The sequence below is a fragment of the Coturnix japonica genome, chromosome 14 (genome assembly GCF_054131305.1).
Source record: "Coturnix japonica strain WE chromosome 14, WE-NBRP24, whole genome shotgun sequence".
NCBI lineage: Eukaryota > Metazoa > Chordata > Aves > Galliformes > Phasianidae > Coturnix > Coturnix japonica.
Window position 1 is genome coordinate 8,767,996 of NC_140676.1, and position 19,729 is coordinate 8,787,724.

The 19,729-nt window shown below is 43.5% G+C and overlaps 3 protein-coding genes, 2 long non-coding RNA genes and 1 other non-coding gene across 11 annotated transcripts in view; 1 reads left to right on the plus strand and 5 right to left on the minus strand.

Moving 5' to 3' along the window:
- WHAMM (WASP homolog associated with actin, golgi membranes and microtubules) overlaps nucleotides 1-1,061 on the minus strand; it is a 25,909-nt gene extending 24,848 nt beyond the window's left edge. Inside the window, exon 1 of the mRNA XM_085515434.1 lies at nucleotides 925-1,061. The gene's annotated coding sequence lies outside the window, so the exon portion shown is untranslated. The remainder of the gene's footprint in view (nucleotides 1-924) is intronic.
- The window catches only part of FSD2 (fibronectin type III and SPRY domain containing 2), a 16,814-nt gene extending 9,648 nt beyond the window's left edge, over nucleotides 1-7,166 (plus strand). For both annotated transcript variants that reach the window (XM_015872913.3, XM_015872912.3), the window contains exons 10-13: nucleotides 413-546; nucleotides 1,993-2,125; nucleotides 4,712-4,888; nucleotides 6,914-7,166. In XM_015872913.3, coding sequence (XP_015728399.2) covers nucleotides 413-546; nucleotides 1,993-2,125; nucleotides 4,712-4,888; nucleotides 6,914-7,166 — 697 coding nt within the window. The remainder of the gene's footprint in view (nucleotides 1-412; nucleotides 547-1,992; nucleotides 2,126-4,711; nucleotides 4,889-6,913) is intronic.
- On the minus strand, nucleotides 7,039-10,643 carry LOC146758451 (uncharacterized). Of its 2 annotated transcripts, none has more exons than XR_014934334.1 (4): nucleotides 10,586-10,643; nucleotides 9,223-9,473; nucleotides 7,967-9,022; nucleotides 7,039-7,857 (listed from the first exon to the last, which is right to left on the minus strand). It is a non-coding gene; the product is annotated as an uncharacterized LOC146758451 (long non-coding RNA). The 2 variants fall into 2 exon arrangements; XR_014934335.1 differs by lacking the exon at nucleotides 10,586-10,643 and adding an exon at nucleotides 10,144-10,488.
- LOC116653936 (small Cajal body-specific RNA 15) lies at nucleotides 10,358-10,488 on the minus strand. The gene has a single exon (XR_004308602.2).
- Nucleotides 10,644-13,318: 2,675 nt separating the features above from the next.
- LOC146758452 (uncharacterized) lies at nucleotides 13,319-14,553 on the minus strand. The gene is made up of 2 exons (XR_014934336.1): nucleotides 14,279-14,553; nucleotides 13,319-13,703 (listed from the first exon to the last, which is right to left on the minus strand). It is a non-coding gene; the product is annotated as an uncharacterized LOC146758452 (long non-coding RNA).
- Nucleotides 14,554-14,746: 193 nt separating this feature from the next.
- PDE8A (phosphodiesterase 8A) overlaps nucleotides 14,747-19,729 on the minus strand; it is a 128,543-nt gene continuing 123,560 nt past the window's right edge. For 3 of the 4 annotated variants that reach the window (XM_085515430.1, XM_032446937.2, XM_032446936.2), the window contains 3 exons: nucleotides 18,229-18,393; nucleotides 16,956-17,085; nucleotides 14,747-16,217 (listed from right to left, as the gene is read on the minus strand). In XM_085515430.1, coding sequence (XP_085371556.1) covers nucleotides 16,108-16,217; nucleotides 16,956-17,085; nucleotides 18,229-18,393 — 405 coding nt within the window. In that variant the 3' untranslated portion in view covers nucleotides 14,747-16,107. The remainder of the gene's footprint in view (nucleotides 16,218-16,955; nucleotides 17,086-18,228; nucleotides 18,394-19,729) is intronic. The other variant, XM_032446938.2, reaches the window with a different exon arrangement.

Sequence of the window (19,729 nt, forward strand, 5' to 3'; positions counted from 1 at the left end):
GGTTATGGAGCCTATTTGTAAGTGGTCAAATGAGATAACAGTATTTGCTCCTTCCTCTTCATTTCGCTAGGAACCTCTGTTAGGAGCTGGATGTGATCACTTACAAGAAGCAAACTTAAAATTTGTTTTACATTTGTAGGAATTCAACTTCAGAAACATTCCTGTCAGTAAATGTAATTGTATACATGCTTATGGAAAATGAATATAAAGGGCATACGAGGAATGGCAAAAATAAAGGCAAAAATCTCAGGCTCCCATATCCCTACTACTACTAATCCTTACTCAAAAAGATGAAGTCTTGTTGAAGGATTATAAAAGAAGCTGGTCGTGTGTTTTCTTCTTTGTTCAGAAAAATAACCTCAACCTCATTCTCCAACTAACTTACCATTCTCCATGAATTTATCTGCTGTAGATCCATTGTTGGGATTCCTAACTGTGAAGCCCTAATTCACCTGCAGCCAGCGCAAAGCTATCACATTTGTGTTAAAGCCCTAAACCTGGGTGGTTCCAGTGAGAGAAGTGAACCTGTCCTGATACACACCACAGGTATTGTACAGCATGGATCAACTCCTACTGCCTATTGTGGCATCTATTATCTCAACAGAAATCATCCTGCTAGGTTTCAATGGTGTCTGCATCAGGTCCTAATCTCTTACTTCTAGTTACCCACCTTTTAGAAATGAAACCAACCGTGCCATCCCCCAAAAACAACAACAACAAGCAAAGCAACCTTTTGCAACTGGAAGTGCATTGCTTTAGCTCCTTAATTCATTTTTGTTCAGTCTATTTGAGACTTGAAAGTTACTAATTTCTAAACACTTAAAAGACTAGATCAACCCAGCGCTCCCAGATATCACTGGCTTGCCAAATTCTGACACACCAGGGAAGAGAAAGCTGAGGTTTTTACCTTAATTCAGAGATTACCTTGTAATGCAGCTGCTGGAAAGTACAGCTGAAACAATTGGCAGTTTCCAGAACAATATGGATATGCAAAACTTCCTCTGTATGTATCAGTGCATCTCCAGTTTGGCTAGGGGAAACTCTGAAGGCTTCTTTATCTGTCGGAAAAAGGCAGTTCAGCATTCAACTGAATGCTGGTTTTGGCAACTATCACAGTACTGTATTATCTCTGCTCCTATTGCCACACTAGACAAGCATTAAGTGTCTCCCCCAAGGGGAAATTAGAAGCTCTTTTGCCTCCCTCTGTCTTATCAGAGCTCAGATTAGTGGTTCATAGGTAGACACCTGTTTTCATCTTTACCACTGCTATAACAGAGCTTCAACATCACTGAGGTGTCCCAAACCTTCCATTTCACTCACAAATGCATTTATGCCATACTTACATCTCTTCTGCACTTACCTCCTGTGAGACATTTGCAAATCATTCTTACTCAGAAAGTTGACCCATGTAAGAATCTACAAATAAGATTTAACACCGCTCTGGCTACACTGCTAACACCTCAGAAATGTTCTCAAGTCCCAAACAGGAAGACCCTCGTTGTGTGACTTTTGTCATCTTTTCTCTTCAAAATATCATTTATGTGGAAGAATGGAGCAATGGAGAGGACTTGAACCTCTCCACTCCTTTATTCTACTTTCAGAGGCTAATAAAAATATATCACTTCACCTCTAAGGAAGATGCCTTGGAATTAGACAGGCTATTGCAGGAAGGAGCTGTCATCTGTGAATAGCTGCTTCCTGTGCTACGCCTGCAGCTCTGAACCTCAGCTGGATTTAAAACAAGGCTAAGGCCCATTTTTTGCTTTTCAACAAGGCTGTAACTAAACAGTATTAAGCTGTGAGTTGTTCCTGTAACACCCATTAATCTGAAAATCTCAAAATGGACAACCTTGTCCTCTCAGTGTCAGCCAGATTCCTTCCAGAATGCTAGCTATTCTTTTTGTGGATCCAAACATTTCCTCCCCACCCTTGTTGCAAATCACAATGTCATGAGAAGCTGCTGTAGTTCTCACGCATGCTTTTCTCTTGCAGGCACCTACTTCTGTCTTAATGAGGACACAGCCCATCCTTTATTGGCAATCCTAGATGATGGATTTACGATTGCATGTGATGAACTGGAAAACCCAGAGTGCGATCTGCCTGTCTATGATAACAGCTTTACAAGGTAAACATGAAAATTCCATTTTCACCAACTTCTGAAACTTCTTCCTATTTAATTCTTTACAGAGCCCAAAGAACCCAGGTAAGTGTCACAATATATCACCCATTTACTATTAATGCAGCACTAAAAAAACATTTATAATTATTAGGTTCCCTTTAATTATAGTGATCCAGTACTTGCACGTTTCTAAGATCTGAGGAATTGCTCCTTTCTGCTGGCAGCTGCTCCTTCCTCATTGCCCTTCTCTGCAGGATGCCAGGGTGATACAGACTTGTACATGAGGCTCTGCCCATCCTTTCTTGGTCTCACACACGGCGATTTAAGAGATTTTCTTATAGAGCTCTGTTCAATAGAAGCCACTGAACACAGTGCAGAACAGACAGACAGAACAACAGTAACAACAACAGAAACACTGCTATTGGTGCCTTAGGTGCTTGAAACTCTTCTTCAAAAGGGGCTTCCATAGCATGGAGCATAGACATTTTTTAAATAGACTCCAGAAGTATCTAATTTAGTTTTCAGCCAGTTTTCATTGATTTTGTGAGCTGAACTCTCTCCCTCCAGCTGCTCTTTGGAACTTAAACTTTGCTTGGAAGTCAATGCAAGTTAGCAAAAAGGATTACAGATGCAGCCAGCTGCAGTTATGTATAAATCCACTTACATTGGACACTTTGTGCTAAATTTGAACAGGAGAGGAGAGAATACTTACCTTTAGATGAAAAATGTTGCTGAGTTGGCCAACTCTTTGCTTAGCTCGTGCTATTTGGGCTTACAGATTTTTGCTTCAAAATAGAATTAGGCCCTTTGCCATTAAAGTTATGGCCTCAGCTTGCTGGAATGTATCAGTTTCCAATCAGCACCACAGAAACAACATGTAAGCAGGAGAGGCATCTGCAGACACATAGTAATACACAGACACAACTTAGCCCCTCCATGGAAATCCAGGGCTGTTTTTGCCATGCAACATTACTAGGGAGCTTTGTTGAAAAGAGCCAGGAGAGAAGATTCTCTTCATTAAATTCATCAAGATGAGTCTAAATGGGATTTCACCCACCCTTCTACAGGGTGCTTTTATGTTTCACATAAACAGCCAGCCGGCAGTCATCTCATTCTGAACTCTGAGGATGATTTTGATGTCACTGTAAACTCTCATAAGCCTCTTTTCATGCCAAGATACTGGGGGGGGGAGCTCCCATGTTGAAATGACTAATACTTGCACAAGGAAATTACACAGTAATGTCTTTTTTCTAAAGTCTGTGTGATCTCCACCGGGCTAATATGCTTCTTAACCACACCAGCTCCTACAGGCTGATTCAGGTTTGCCTTGGTGGCTTTACAACTCTCATTAGTATGGTAATATTTTGTTCACAGATGTTTGCCATCCATTTTGCATTGTCCCTTTCAAGCTGTAGCAGCGTAGCCTCTCTGCATTTCAATTTCACCAACCTTTAATCTATTCCCACTACATCTACAAGCACTTCTAACGAACTGTACACTTAGTTACGTGATTGCTGCTGAGGTGGCACAAAGTACAGCCTGCACTTGATGTTCCCGTCCTCATCAGGCCCTCATCATGATGAATACAGTACCACTTGCAGGCAGATGAGCTCAGAGTGTTCCAGCAACAACCTTTGTCTTTTTAATTTACATCCCTACATGATCCTACCACAAAAACATACATGCTGTGACTCTGCATCCAAAACTTTAGCAGTGTTTTGAAACCCGCTATGCCCTGTGATGAAGCAATGACAGTTAATACAAATACCCCGTGTAATTTTTCTAAAGCAGAACTGGGATGTAGTCTCACAGGATTCAAATTACCCTCTTAAACTGAGAGAGGGTGTTTCAGAAGCATTTGGTCCTGCCTGTTTTGCCCCATTTTCTTCCTTCAGAATCCGTGTTTTTGCAGACTTGCATCTTCAAAGCCCTCAATTCCTTTGACTCTGAAACTATGCTTGTAAATCAAGCTGACAGTTCCCTATGAGCTGCATTGCCTTTGCCTCACCTACCCATCCTTTTAAAGGATAGGAACCATGGCCTACTGCCAAAACTTTTCATTGCCCAGGTACTACATTTATTCCAAGGTCTCTTACATGTTCATTGCTTGCTTGTCTATCTTACCACAGCACAGGCTAATCTCCCCCTCCCAAACTGACCCCGGATTTTCACATTGCTACAGTGCTCCATTCCTGATGGTAGGTGACACTTAAGTCCTGGGTTCACTGGAAAGGAAATAAAAAGCATGTAGACATTTTTTCCCTACTACCTTGGGCTCCACCAAAGTGCTCTTTTCCCCAGGAATCTCAGGCAGCACAGGATGCTGTTCTCCCTGTTCCTGAAAGTGCCCAGGGTGCTAATTAATACAAAACTACCCAAAGGTAAAACAGAGTAAGAATCACCAAGAAACCTGCAGGTCATCATGTGCCAGGTCCTCAGCATGTGAACCTCAGTGTACTGAAAAACTCATGCTGTGCTGTTACGGAAACAATAAACATGACTTCTATTTACTGATACGCAACATCCATGTACACTGCATAGCTAGCATTGTGCAAAGTTCCTGCCCAGAGCATATTCCTGTCTCTCTCACAGGTGTATCGCGATCCTGGGCAGCCTGATCCCTTTTCCAGGAAAGCATTACTGGGAGGTGGAAGCTGAGGAAGATACAGAGTACAGAATTGGTGTGGCTTTTGAAAACACTCCAAGACATGGTTATCTGGGGGCAAACAACTCATCCTGGTGTATGAGGCACATCATCACACCATCAAGGTAAGGAACGTGCAGGCTACAGCTCTCCTATAGGAACACCTCCTACACATATACCTGAAGGCTAAGCAGCAAAGAGCTCTTATTTGTAGGAGGCAGACAGGACAGGTCAAACACTTAAACTGGGGCCTGTGGTCATTTCTACTACTGGCACTGTGAACTGATGTTGGAATGATTCTGGAACCTTTAAGCAAATCCTACTACTTTGTGCCATTCTCACATTGAAAGGAGCAGCCCAAAAAACCAAACCTGAATAAATTCCATTACAGAAGTTAGCCATAAAAGCCAGAACTCCCTCATGCCTCAGCAGCACCCACTGGCTCTACCCTGGGCAGTGACAACTGAATTAGCATCCATGAATACTACAGCATACCATGAAGAAACTAGGAGCAAGCAAACAAGTTCCATACCAAACATCCTCCAGTAATCCCTATTGCCTCAACCTGTAATGGCACTCAGATTTTAAAAGTTACCATTGTGGTGCTGGGTCCCCTTGAACAAGGCACTGAGTGCCCCAGCACACACATTGTCAGCAGATGGTAATGATGACACAGCATGGTACCACTGCTTTCAGTCCTCTGTCTGTTAGTATGTAGGGAGAGTTTTGGATGTAGCTTGGTTGTCTACAGCGCACATTCCCAGATGCCTGCTGCTCACAGCTCCCCAGTCACTGGCCTGCTGCATAACCAAAGTTCTTAGCAATGCTGACATTTGCCTCCCACACAGCAAGAAATGCTGCTTAATGAGGGAGACTAAACCCACTGAAGTTAATGACTCTCCCATACGCTGCAGGAAGGCTAATTTGATTTCTTTGCTACACTGATCTAAGAGGTACATTGAGGTTTGCTCTTACTCTTCTGGAGCAATAAGCATGGACTTCAGGGAAGAGAAAACAGAGCCAGGCTGTTGCTGTTTGAGTCACTGTCATACCCATTTCTACAGGGAAATTTTCTAAGGTTCGTATTGTGTGGGTGGAAGAGATGGTTAGTGAAGAAGCTGCTCCCTGTGAAATACCAGAAAACTTTTTTTACTGAATAAATCTTGTTTCTCCCCAGAATGGTACATGTTCCCATAAAAGTCTCATATTGTTGGTTGCAGTGTGCCATGCTAGGGGCAGCTGATTGAGTAACTGTTAAAGGATCTTGGCATTACTCAAACAGCGACTACATAGGGAAGGGCTACCCTCATGACAAAGCAGTTATGTACAGAGCATCCTCCTGGCCTCCGTTAGCACACAGGACAGGAATCACAATTAGAGGTCACCCTTCAGTAACTAATGACTGGAAAGTCCCCATCAGCAGCACCCTGGCTGAGCAATGTAAAGTCTTGTATGAAAGCAGCCAGAAATGAAATATGACAGCAAATAGCCTGGAGGATGCAGAGTCACACTGAGTCAGCCTGCCCCTGCCTGAGGGATTATATTCCCTCACTGCTTCTGCAGTCTGAGGGTGTGAGCGTTTTCAGTTCCTGTGCCTTTGGCAGGAAAGTGGGCTCAGTACCACAGGCCCTAGAGAGTAAGTGGGCAGCACTGCGGGGCCTGGAAGGACTGGACTGAGTCATCTCATCAGTTCTCTCCTTGGCTGCACTTAAAACTAGGAAGATGCAAGACTTAAGACAAGTGTTGCTCTGGGGAAAGCCTAACCCGCCTGGCAGAGCACAAGTCTTTCATAGAGGAAATAATATCTTCAGATAAAGCTTATAAAGCTTTGTAGCTGGGAAAAATGGAAAGTCCCTTTAACCTTGTCCTGTCCTAAGTAAAAGTACCTGCTCATTTTCAGCCAGGTGTGGGTACAAAGGCCTGTTGTGCCTGCCTCACCCACATATCTGAGCAGGGGGATAAAGCTGTGTGGAAAAGCAGCATACAGCATTGCTCAGCAGAGTGAATGGGACTGGGGCAATAAACATGAGACAATTGGGAAGAGGGATAGGACCATCTTCATCATGCATGCAAAGCAGGAAAACATACCCTGAAACATGCCTGCATGCAGAGTGCCATGGGGTATTTTTGACTGTGTTTCTTGCCCACAGGCACAAGTACGAATTCCTGCACAGTGGGATGACACCAGACATCAGAATCACTGTTCCCCCCACAAAGATTGGTATCCTGCTGGACTATGAAAACTACAGACTGTCATTTTACAATGCTGATATTGCCCAGCACCTTTACACATTCAACTCACACTTTCAGCATTACGTCCATCCCTGCTTTGCTTTGGAAACGCCTGGTACCCTAAAGGTACATACTGGTATTACAGTACCCCCATGGACTGCCCTCCTATAAGCCTGCGTTCCTCAACAGTCCTACCCACACACAGCGAATACTGAGAAGTCCTCTTTCAGCACTGTCCCATCACACCCCCTAAAACCCAGCTCTGCCAAGACAGCAAAGCATCCCTGACCCAAACAATCTGCCAGGCCTAAGCCCTTAGACAATTTTATCTCATCTTAGGCAGCATTTTAGAAGAAAGCCATTACAGTCACATTAAGAGATTAAGGCTCATCAGCACCCTGGAGCTGTTTGCAGAATTCCTCTGGGTTAGAAATAGATACTCTCCTTCCCACAAGTGACACCAAGCACCAGTGACAGATGGATGACTGGTTCCCCCAATACCCATTTTATGTATGGGGAACTCCCTTGTTCCACAGCAATCATTAACTTCACTCTTGTGTCTTTTGAGAAGCTAAAAATTCAACAAAAAGCTAAAATAGCACAAGGCACGATCACTGTACAGATCCTAGACAAAGCTGAAAACACTGTAACTATGAAGCTGATCTCACAGTCAAGTATTCTTGTCAGTACGGTCTGCACAAGATCATCAACTACACCTCCCCTGTGTGTGAATTGTTAGCACATACCATATACAGCAGGACTCAAACAGCGACACTCACTGAAATAATCAAGTATGCCCTAAAGTCTCAAACACAAACAAAAAACCATCCTTACCAAATGCCCATGCTTCTCATTTACTCATCTAGGGAAAAAGCAAAAAACAAAATCACATGGATGCCTTTTGCAGCACTTGGCTGCCCATACATCAAATTCTAAGTCACCCTTTTACTTTTTTTCCTGACCATCCTCACCTCTGCTTTGGTATGTTCTTCACTCAAATTCTTCCCCTGCTCCTCAGCACAAATTGCTTTCCACCTCTGATGCTGGTGCTTCTGAAGCTTTAGGCCTCCATTGTGTGTTGACAGCAGCAGCACTGGCCCAATGCTCAACTGGAACATCCTTGGTTAGACCTCATTTCCAGATTCCAGACAGTTGGAAAAATACCACCTGTCAGCAGGGCTTGTCCAGCTCTTAACAGCCTCACTTGTGAGTGTCAAACTACCAGAATTTAAGCAAGAGTCATTAACAGGAAGCTTTTCAACAGGTTTATTGTATGTTCATTACAAAAATAATTGGTTCAAATTTTCTATTCTAGGGGACTGTCAGGAACAGGTTGTCTCTACAATAGACACGGTCCTTATAAATAAAGCTTGGCAAAACTTACAGAGACTCGATGTAGAACTGTGTGCCAAAAGCTTGTCTGTTTTTACCCAAACGGATGAGAAATTAAGAGAAGAAATGTGTTTTCCCAAAATGGGCTTTGCAGAAGCCACAAACACAGGAGTGGAATATGCTCTTACAGCAGTGATTATATCATCTTCACTTGCATACTGACTCGCAGCTTGCAAAACAATACGGTTTTAGCAGCTCTGAACCATGCACAAATAGCTCCGTTTCTTAGCCCACCAGGAATTCACAGACCTCCAAGACAGAAGGTGCAGTTATGATTACTCTGTCAAACCCCCTATGAGGCAGATTGAGAATCTCAGTGTCTTGCAGTGAGCACAACTTGTGTCTCCTACAAACAGGTGAACAAACCAGCAACCACTGTCAATGCACAGGGCACAAGGTGGCCAGGAAAGCTCTGCTAACATACTGCGAGGCTGTACCACAGAACAGCAGCCAAAGCATACAGTGAACAAAGTGATGAGACAGCACCACACCGCTGGGTTGTTCTAACACCTTTTTCTTCCTTCAGTTAAAAACGTATGCCTTGATTCAAGGTTCAGCTTCCATACAACGGAGCGTATTTAACCTTTATCTGCCAAATCTGAACGCCATGCTCTTCTTTACAATTAGAGAAAGACCTGCAAAAATAAAACAAAAACAAACAAGCATCAGAGAAGAGGTAGCAGGATGACTGACACTCCTCAAGGCCACCTTTACTACAGAGACTGCCAGGTGAACAAAGCCATTCTGACGAAAGCCCACATTCTGTCAGCCCCAGGAATGGCCCCATGAAATCACCTTCCACCCACAGCTTTCACCTCAAGTGCTTAAACTGTACCTGTATTCCTGCTTCAGGATGAGCTGCTCGTCTCTGATGTTTTACTAACCCAGTCCCTGGGACTCCACAGCAATCTCACAGGTGTGCTGCAAGGACTGATTTGCTGAGCCAGCTATGAGGTACTTGCACACTGTGCAACAGAGACTCTAAGGGTACCAAAACAGCTCTGCCATTATGTTGCTGGCTCAGTGAATCTGCAGATCACAGGAGCAGGACGGCATACGAGGCTGCTAAGGCAGCAACAGGAACATCTGAAAAAAGAACACACAAACAATTATCAGCTGCCATGCTTTAAAAAAAAAAAAAAAGGAAATAAGTTTACATGAGACTTCAGCAGCAGCAGGAACAGCCAAAGGACAGGACAGTCCCAACTACTCACCCAGCAGCTGACTGGGGACTCTGCCAGGGCTACCTACAGACCCCCAGGTTTACAAGTTACACTCAGTCCATTCTAAGCACAGACAAAAAGGCCAGAAGGCAATGCTGAACTAGCCTTATGTACCTAGCAAGAATCATATTTGTACAGAACAGAGAACAAAGCAGAAAAAACATCCATTAAAACTACAGTGCTGTCTGAAGAGAAGAAACAGAAACAGGTCTGAAACTGCTGCAAGCTGCCAGCATCTCTTTGAAAGCACAGAGCTGGCTGGAGTCGTTCTCCCTCAGAGCTCAGTTATTTCTGTCGCAGCCAGAGGGCTCAGTCAATAGCTGATACAAATATTGATTTGATTTGTTCTCTGGACTGCTCGTAGGCGCTGCTGGGATTCTCTCAAGGCTCCTTGTTCTCTCACGTCCCACAATAACACGTGAGAGGGACAGGACAAGCAATCCAGGCACTGTAGCACAACAGGGACTTGAATCCCGTCAGGAAACAACAGCGTTTCGTCCCCTGTAAGAGGAACATCTACAAACCGGAGATACCTTTGCACCCAGAGACGTGAAACACTTCAGAGCATCCTTCCCAGTCTCCTGATTTCAGCAGGAGCACACACGGCTGCCACTGGAGGGCATCGCGCCTACGGGCACGGCTACCGAGCAGGGCCGGCCCGGTCAGCACTGGAGCCAGAAACAAACCAGCTGAAGGAGCACCACAGGAGCGGCCAGAGCGGCTCGTTCCCTCCGCTCCCCACGAGAGCAGTGTCGGTGGAGGAAGCAGGCCCTGCCCTGAACTCGCGGGCAGGCCTTGTTCTTCCACCATTTCCTCTTGGAGGATAGTATCAGCGGAGCCGGCATGAAGGCACCGACTCCACTTTCTTATTCCTCCGGGACGACACCGGGAGAAGCACCGGGCTGTTCTTTCCCCACAGTGCTCGGGAGGCAGCTCCCTGCCCCGCTCAGTCCCACCTTTACATCGTTCACTTACGTTTTCGAGCCGCACCGCCATGACACCACGCGCCCACCCCGCAGCGCCGCCATTTCCTGAAGGCTGCGCGGCGCTTCCGGGCGCTGCGGGGCGGCGCCATTGCCCGGCCCGGGCCGCATGCGTGATGGCGGGCGGGGCTGTATTGAGGTGGGAGGTGAGGGCGTTGTGTTGGGGGTAGAGTTTATTTGCAGTGTCTAATGTGACACGTAACCCCCCAAAACCCATTTATTTTAGGCCAGAAGGGACCTGGTGGAAAAGCAGTGCTCCTTGTATGTTCCATACTCCAGACACCAAGGGAATCTTGTCAAGCATATTCCATATTCCGTTTCATCTTCAGGCTGAAGACCAAGCAGTGACACCCCTATCCCACCCCCCGAATTGCTGCAGGATCACCAGATAATGTTAATCTGCTTGGTTACAAGCTGTGCTGCACTTAATGCTGAGAACTAATAAATGGGAGCTGAGGAAGGACTGACATCACAGACTACTATGCAATATTAAAGACAGACAGGACCAGCTTCTCATGTGAATGACTGCACACTGGCTCATTCCCTCCTTCCATCCCAAACTCAGGCAGTCCATGCCTCACTTCTTTCTAAGACTGAACACTGCTGTGCTATTCCTCAACCTCGAGGGAAGTGCATGTGATTAAAGGATGAAGTAACTTCTGTTAATTACCACGGTCTGAACTAAGATCAGTTTTAGCTCCAGCAATGACTCTTGCCACTCGAGGGGGGGAGCAAGCAACCCAAGAAAGGAATGATTCAGACTTCAACAAGTGTCCATGCCCGCTTGCATTTGCCAGCGCAACCCCACAGGCTGAGGTGCCTGCGAACACTCCTGAACTTCAGTTTGCATGTGGAAGAACAATATAAAAGACCTTGCACACATGTACACCCCACAGGCAGCAGCAAAGCGTTGCTCACAGTCTGCTTTACATAACTACGCTTGCTTTCTCCTGGCTGTGGATACCAGCACAAGGCTTTCAGCCATTATGGGGTGTTCTTCCAGGCTCAGTTTAACTTCAATCAGAAAAAAAAGACAACTTTCTTGTTCTGAAAGGGAAAAAGTGGAATACAGGAAGATGAGAACCCTTTCCCTGACTGGAGAAACACTGTTAGACCAGAGGCTGGCCTGAAGGTTCAGGAGCTGAAAGGCATTTAGAAGCCTCAAACCCATTTTGCTTAGTGGCTCTAAGTCCCCGGGCCTTTTAAATTCAGTTGCCTTGCTTGTTATAGAGGATTCTAACCAGGCATGGTTAGCAAAGCTAAATTTGCTGAGGTTTGTTTGGGAAGTGTGGGAGGAGATTCTTAAAGCTGTTAAATAAGGAAAGAAAATGAAAACACAAGACACTGTCCCAGTAATGTTCAAAGCAGGCAACAAGAGAAAGCATTCAGAAACCCTTTGCCTACAGAGCCATCATTGCAGCAGAACAACGAAATATGTGAAGCACTTGGATGTCCCCTTCGTTCTGAACCAGCACTACAGACTGCAAAGGGATACGGCAGTAATTTGAAAGCTTGTTTCCTGCATCCGAATACCACGTCAGGATGAAATGCAATCCATCCCACTCTCATTTAACGAACACCCCTGGGACCACTGTACCTTGGAGGCGTGATGTCACACGTCAGCAGAGATTATTTGTTTTGAAGCTTGCCAATAGCTCCGAGATTTCACTTCAGAGAGCTCCACTCAGTCATGACTCAAACCCTCCTTGCCTCACAGGACACAACTGACTACACTACACTTCCCTTGTGCTGTTTCTGAGCATCCTGTGAGGGATTAGTAGACGTTTAATGTTATCCTTTCTCCTCTTTTATGTAGGAATGGCTTTGTCACTGCTTGAACACCTTCGCGTTCATGACACATTTTCTTAAATGTCATATCAGTGATTTCTCTACTGAGACGCAGCACTGGAACATAAATGAAGACATTCCTTCAATTGTAGGCGATCTTTAACTTATAAATGGTCACTGGGAAAACTGTGATATGAAAGCCAGATTCAGACTTGCGATGAGGTGGCTGTGTGCAATACCTGTCTGGTTTCTCCTATCAGAGGAAGCAGTTATGACCAAGAATTTTATACCTGCCTCTTGAAGGGACCAAGATATTCATGCTAAAGAACAAACTTTTTTGTTACCAGATCAGAAGAGTTCCAGACTCACCTGAAAGCTGGTAGACCTGATACCCGGCTTTAGCAGCAGTATGACCTGATTGAAAATATGCAGCACGAAAAGCAGCCAGTAATTCTGAATGGCTCATTTAATGCTGAATTGCTGAACCTTATTCAGTTTTAAAATGCACTGTAAGATTAAAACCCCAGAGGTGAATAAGAAAACTCCCCATCATCTCGGCTATGCTGCAATTTACTTTCATATTAGCATTAAAGCAAGAATAAATGAAAAACATAGATGCTGTCAAATACTGCTGGCTTGCCTGAAATCGGGAATCATTTCAGATGTACTCTTCCAATTTTCTCCAGTGTTATCCCTTCAACAGTGTAAGACCAGCACTACATCAGTAAACCCGTGGTTTCTGTCCCAAGCAGAGCTCCATCACTGGGTGCCAGACTGGAAAAGCAAAAGGGATGTATCTGTAGAGGGAAGCTCAGTGGGAAGCCAGCTTGGGTGAGGATCTGGCACACTGGTTTCAAACTTGCTTTAAATATAATCTTTCCCTGGCAACAGCAACATTCAGACGGACAACAAAATGAACAGAGCTGCACTCAGTGGCTGCAAATTACTGTTTTACGTTAAGTGAAATTATTATACACCAGTATGGGCATAAATCTAGCTGATACAACGGGATGATGAGCATAGCTCTACACTCCAAGTAATGGCATTAGGGATGCAGTGTGAAGTTCAGGGAATTAATCACACTGATCACTTCTTTTCAGTGATGATTCAGCAGACATTTTTTAAAGCAGATTAAATTAACTGCTTTCACCGCTCATCAATACAACCCAGAACATTAATAACTGTGCTTATGAAGAAATATTTTTACTTCTTTCCTGCAGACGTTCTCTGGACTCACATGCTGCTGCTGTTCCTCTCCTATCCGCTTTGTAGCTTCCCCTGATGGAGCCAAAGTAGCCTTTCCTTGAACTAGATACAGGAGCCTGCATGCAGGGGAAGAGAATAACACCAGGTAGCAAATGACAGCCAATTACAATAGGTACGTGTATATGGAAACAGACTGTGATACTGCCAGGAAAACATCACACCTGGCAGCCACCTCTCCCTTTCCTTTCATGTTCCCTTTGAGAGAGAATACTGTGTTTGTTTGTAAGTCCTCAATGGAAATTGGTCTGCTCTTTCAGTAATGATTGTTAGCCATTTGGAAGATCAACAGTGATCCTATAGCCTACATCCTAAGTATAATCACTGAGCTACTGCTAAGGTCTGGGTGCTTCTAAACAGAATCTGGGCCCCAGTGGGCTTGACAATATGCAAGCACTGATGAACTAAAGGGAATTACAAAAGGGGATCCTCTATCTCGAAGCACCTAACCCAGACACCAAGCACGAGGGGAGAACGCATGAGCAGGGTAATGGCAGCACTGAAGAAAGGCACAATGCAAACACAAAGAGCAGTGAGGTACAGATGGTGGCAGCAATGAATGTCATCAGCTTGGAGATAAAAGACAAACACAGAAACAGGTAACAACAGGAGAGGTCACCTGTTCATTTATTACCTGCTTTAGGGCTCCAACTGCTGCAGTCCCTGAACCGCTCCATCATCCACATCTCCTCAGCTTGTGTTTCCTGAAGAACAGTTCAAAATGCCTCTTTTCTAAAGTCAGTCCATTGCCTCTGAATTGACAATAGTCAGTGATTCCTTCAGTGCTTTTGGAGTGCCTTCCTGCCTACAGGAAATGCTGGTAGAATCCTCCCTCAGTCCTTCAGCACAATACAGCCCAGCATGGCTCCCAGCTGTGGTTCCTTGACTCAGTGCTCACAGGGCTTCAATGGACTCACCAAGAGCAGGCCGCAGAGGGACTCACCAGCCGCATCCCACCATTCAGCACCTTAACAACAGTCCAACCCCCTCAGCTTCTCCCCTCCCCAGACAGCAGTTATTTCCAATGGAATTCCATGCTTCTGTTAGCCTGCAAACTGCAGAGTACATGTACATTCCAAATGAAACGGGCTGGACCTTGACGCTCCTTAAAATATACATTTTATTATTTTCTGGTGTTTGCTATGAAGGTTTTATTCAAATTGTGAAGGTACACAGCCTTTACAAACCTGCTGAATTGAACGTTTTTGTTGGTGGCTTTATTTTCTGTTTCTTTCACGGCAGAGGAAAATACATAGGCTATAAAATGTTGAAATTCGTTAGATGTGTAGGAACACCTCTTCGTATATGCTGTGGAATGCTCTGTAGAAACACTATATAAAATAAGGCAGACTTTGACAGGGAATTCAGTCATAAAATTTCAAGGGAGAAAACAAAAAGTCCCAACATGTTATTATCACCTTTTGCAGCCAAGGGAAGATCAGGTGGTGGTCACTGGTTTAGGGGAGAACTACTGCGGTTCTGGTGCTCAGTATACATTTCTTGTTTATTCTACTATTCTCAAGTGAGACCTTTGCAATAAAACTTAATTTTAATTAACATAAATCAGACAATATTTAAACATACACATCTATCCTTACAGTGCAATAAAAATGTATCATTGTATAGTATTTTGTATTTGCATTATGAAAATAAAAGGTCTGTACATCAATTAAATGTATATTAATGAGTATGAATCATGTAAATTTGTAATGCATCTAAAGTTGGCTTTGGCTTTTAAGTATTTATAAATTCATAGAAAATATTGAACATCTAACAAAATAAATAAAACATATCATTTTAATCATAGATGCTAACGATCAACCTCAAAAATTCTTGTGTTATTTTTTACATATGCTACTAAATTTCTTAAAGAGAACTCACTTTCAGTAGTGCTCAGAAGTGAATGATTGCACCTTCTGTGATGTGAAAAAATAGAGTACATCTATTTTTCATAGATCAAAAATTCCTTCATGGAGAGTTGCATTTTAAATGTCCGATTGTTCTGTGTAACTGTCCTAAGTGCTTATAAAAAGCATGTAGCTTTCTCACAAGAGCTGTGAGTCACTATTAATAGGTGTTTCTTCTTCACTTGCAGAGTTGAGGATTAAGCACAATCTTCTAGTGAATGTCCGCGTCGTATGGATTCTTCAAGGCCTTCCAGCTTTGTACACTGGTAAGAAGATAGCGCAAAACACATTCACTAATAAACCCCCTTCAGAACAAGTACTGCAGCAATCCAGTGTAATTCCACTTGACAGGCTTATTTCCTTGGAGTCCACACATGGTAGTTTGTGGAAGTCAGCTGCTGACCTCCTGTTCTCTTGAATTTGAAAGTTCCCCAAGCGCGTGGGCTATCCTTACTGTAATACTGAAGAGACCGAAACATATCTCAAATCACACGAACAAAAGTGAACTTGAATAAATATGCATCTGGTTAGTAAATTACACACCATAGTCTAATTGCTATTCTGGTGGTGGCGGTCGGAGGCTCCGCAGCTTCCTTTCATCTAGTCCTTTCCAGTATTTAAAGTTATTATCCAGATGCTGCATCAAATTTGGCAGGTCTGCAAATGCTAGGGGAGAAAGGGCAGAGTGGATTTAGTTTGCAGGATTGGAATAGTCACATGATGCTGTCTTCTTAAATATCACTTAAATGTCCAGGCAACTGTGTTAAGTAGGAAGGCTTAAATCTGTCATACTGCTACTTGAAATGTTTCTGGCTTTATAGCTCTCATCACTCATGGATCTTCCCAGGCTACTGAGAGCTGTTTTGAGAGTCTATTTAATACTGCTATTGCAAGCACCAGCAAAGGGACGCCATTTACCAGGAGGAGCATAACTAATTATGCTTGTAATTATCCTACTTCATCAAATCTCAGTCACATGTCACGATCTGGCATTCAGGAGAGTCACATTTCTGACCACTTCTACCACAGAGGCAGTGCTTGGAAGGAAACAGTTGCTCCCCCAGGCATTTTCCAGACTGTAGAAATCTGTCTTGAAGAGTAACTGATATTAACATGGACTGCACCCAAAGTGCTCTCAGAGAGAAGGGTTCTGTCCTCCATTTGCAGAGAAGCAAGTTTAAAACTAAGAGAGTTAAACACTGCCTGACACTGATATATTAAAGGGAAGCCATGAGAATGGTGCGTAGCAGGATCAAAATACTTCCAAGCAATAATAAGTTATTAAGCATAGTTGAACTGCAGGAACCTTCTCTTTTCTCCCATTTTCTTTAGGAGCTACAAGAAAGCAATTCTCTATCACAATAGCTTCAAATGTTTACAAAAGATTTGTGGAATTCTACTTACCATCCCAAGCATCAAACATATCAGTGATGAAGTAATCGATGAATGATATTTGGGACTTGGGGATGCTGCAAGTGTTTCTGTCAAAAACTGGCATCACAACAGGTAAACCTTGCCTCTTTTCTTCATCAGTCTGCAAAGAACACTCGTGGTTATTCTATTACATTCCATTAATGGCTTCTTTGAGTGGCAGATTGTTTGGGACTGACTAGAGCATGCAACTGCTAAATAAACAGAGAAACCTGAACAGTCTGAAGCAGCAGCACCTACATGGGTGGGTTTCAGCCAAACCTTCCAGTGTTGCCCACAAAGTGATAAATTCACCTTCTGCATTTACACACAGAGCTGGCCCCATGTAACCATGTGTTACTGCTTTAAGTTATGACTGATGTGCATCTAGAATGTGTATCCATTTTCAGCCTCTAATGGAAGCAGCATTTGGTACCAATCAGAGATGGCAAACTATCTTCTTCCTCTTTTTCTCCTTGAGGTACCAAAGCCCAACAGTATTTGGTTTGTCATCTGTAATAATGCCTGCTCCTTGTCCCTATCTCCCCAGCACCTTTCTTCAGCATGGCTCACTAAGGTCTTAGAGCATGTTTTTTGGGCTGAGTGCTGCTCCCATGCTAACACTGGAACCTGTGATCCTGTTCTTCAGACACAGCCAGCACACAGTAGGCAGAAGGCACCCTTCCTCTGCCTTTTGTGATGGGAACACAACAGGCAAAACAAAACTAAACAAACTTCAAGTCAGAAACTGGAAACCTTGAGAGCTTTAGTTTTTCATAACTGAATTGTAGATGCCAGCTTTCGTCTGTCTGAAGGTACCTAGACTGGTATTGGCATGAGAATCATAGAATCATCAAGGTTGGAAAGGATGTCCAAGATCATCCAGCTCAACCATCTACCTACTATCAACACAACCCCACTAAACCCTATCCTTTAGAGCCACATCTAAACATTTCTTTTGCTCCCATTTTTGAGAGCCTTTTCCTTATCCACAATCATATCCCTTTCAAAACCATTGTCTTGTCACGTTTGACCTCCTTGCCCACTGTTGGACACTGAATATCCCATCATTAAAAAAAAAAAAAAAGAAAGAAAAAAAAAGAAAAAAAAGGTATTTTAAAGAGGTACTTAATGCACTCTTATCTATGTGTTTGGGAACATGTCACACATGCACATTTCTCTTCCCTTTTTAAGAGCTGCTCACCTGAAATTTCAGCAGCACTTTTAATTTAATTTAATATAATTAAACAGATTTCAGCTGTCTTACCTGTGCAAAGTACTCCTCAGAGATGCGTCCGGCCCACTCTATACATTGCTCTATAGGTCTGCATGGATTGGAAATGTCTGCACACTTTATCAACATGCGTTTGATGAGGATGCGGTTTTCAGGAGACGTGAGAACATTTTTTATTGAATCCCCATCACCATTATTCTGTAACATTTGAGAATTAAAAGCAATCCGTTAGGAAAAGCTCTGCATACTGACTCAAAAGCTTTGTGCTTTGGGAATGCTTTCAGCAGATCCTATAAGGATCAGCACCATTACGGACTACCATATATGATGTCCAGCTGAATTCATGGGGGGATTATGAATATTAGCCACAGCTCCAAACTAGCACTGAGCTCATTTCTGGATTCATTCAGTCTTTGTGACAGAAGTCTTGGGCATCTTTGGGCAAGTCACCTAATCCCTCTACGCCTTGTCTGCCTCCTTACATGTGTGGTAAGGAGCCATTAATCACTGCATACACAGTGATGAGCACTACGTAGGCAGAAAATGCAATTCTCTGCTGAAACGTGAGGATTAATGGGCTTGCACATTAATAGTGGAACAGCTGGTTTAACAAAAAAAGGACTGACCTGACATGCACAGTCATCCTCTGCATGCAAACCTCATCATCATGAGCATCAATCATACTAACAGCACTGCTGCCTTAGGAGAGTCACATCCCATGCTGCCTCCAGGGTTACTCCTGCTCTGCCTTCCACCAGGGCCATGGGAGCCCACCAGTCTCTAACCTGACTGTGATTTGTGCTTTCTGAGAGTTTGTCAGTGTTCTCATACTAAAATCATACTTCTGTACAGCCTCATCTTTCCTTTGCAAGTCTAGGAAAGGTTTCAGCCCACACACAGCTTATATTTGGTTCTCAGGCTGCACATACAAGTGCAGAAATGGTCCTTGGTGCCAGCAAATAGCTAACATAAGTAAAGGCTCCTATGATCCAGATTAGATTCTCTGTGGATCTCTTATGAGGTGAGTTTTGAAAGACAGATGCTCAGGATTAAAATACCTTTAAAAAAAATCACACAGCAAGACCCCATAATTACTTTGACTCTTTCAGGATGGGTAGAGTACAGAAATTGACCACAAGGTCTTTTGTCTTCTACTCGAAAGAAAATCTCTTGGAGGCCAGGAATTTACTAGGCTTGTCTAACAGGGTCTTAGTCTAAATGCAGTAAAGGAGTAACAGAAACAACTGTGATGATGCTAAGAGAACAGTAAGCCAAAAGTTCTTGCAGTACTTGGTACAAAAAGGGAGGTATGAGTCAGCTTCTACAAAGCAGCAGAAACATTCTGATCTTTTAATAGGATGTATTTTTCAGAAGGAAGTTCTGGGGAAGAAAATCCTTCCTAAAGAAAGAAAATCACAATTAATAATATAAACAGTATTATTTGGTGGGTACTGGGTCAGAAACACAGTTCCTACCAAAATTAGATTCTCAGATTTCTTCTTTACCCTCATTTGTGGATACGCAGAAGAGGAAG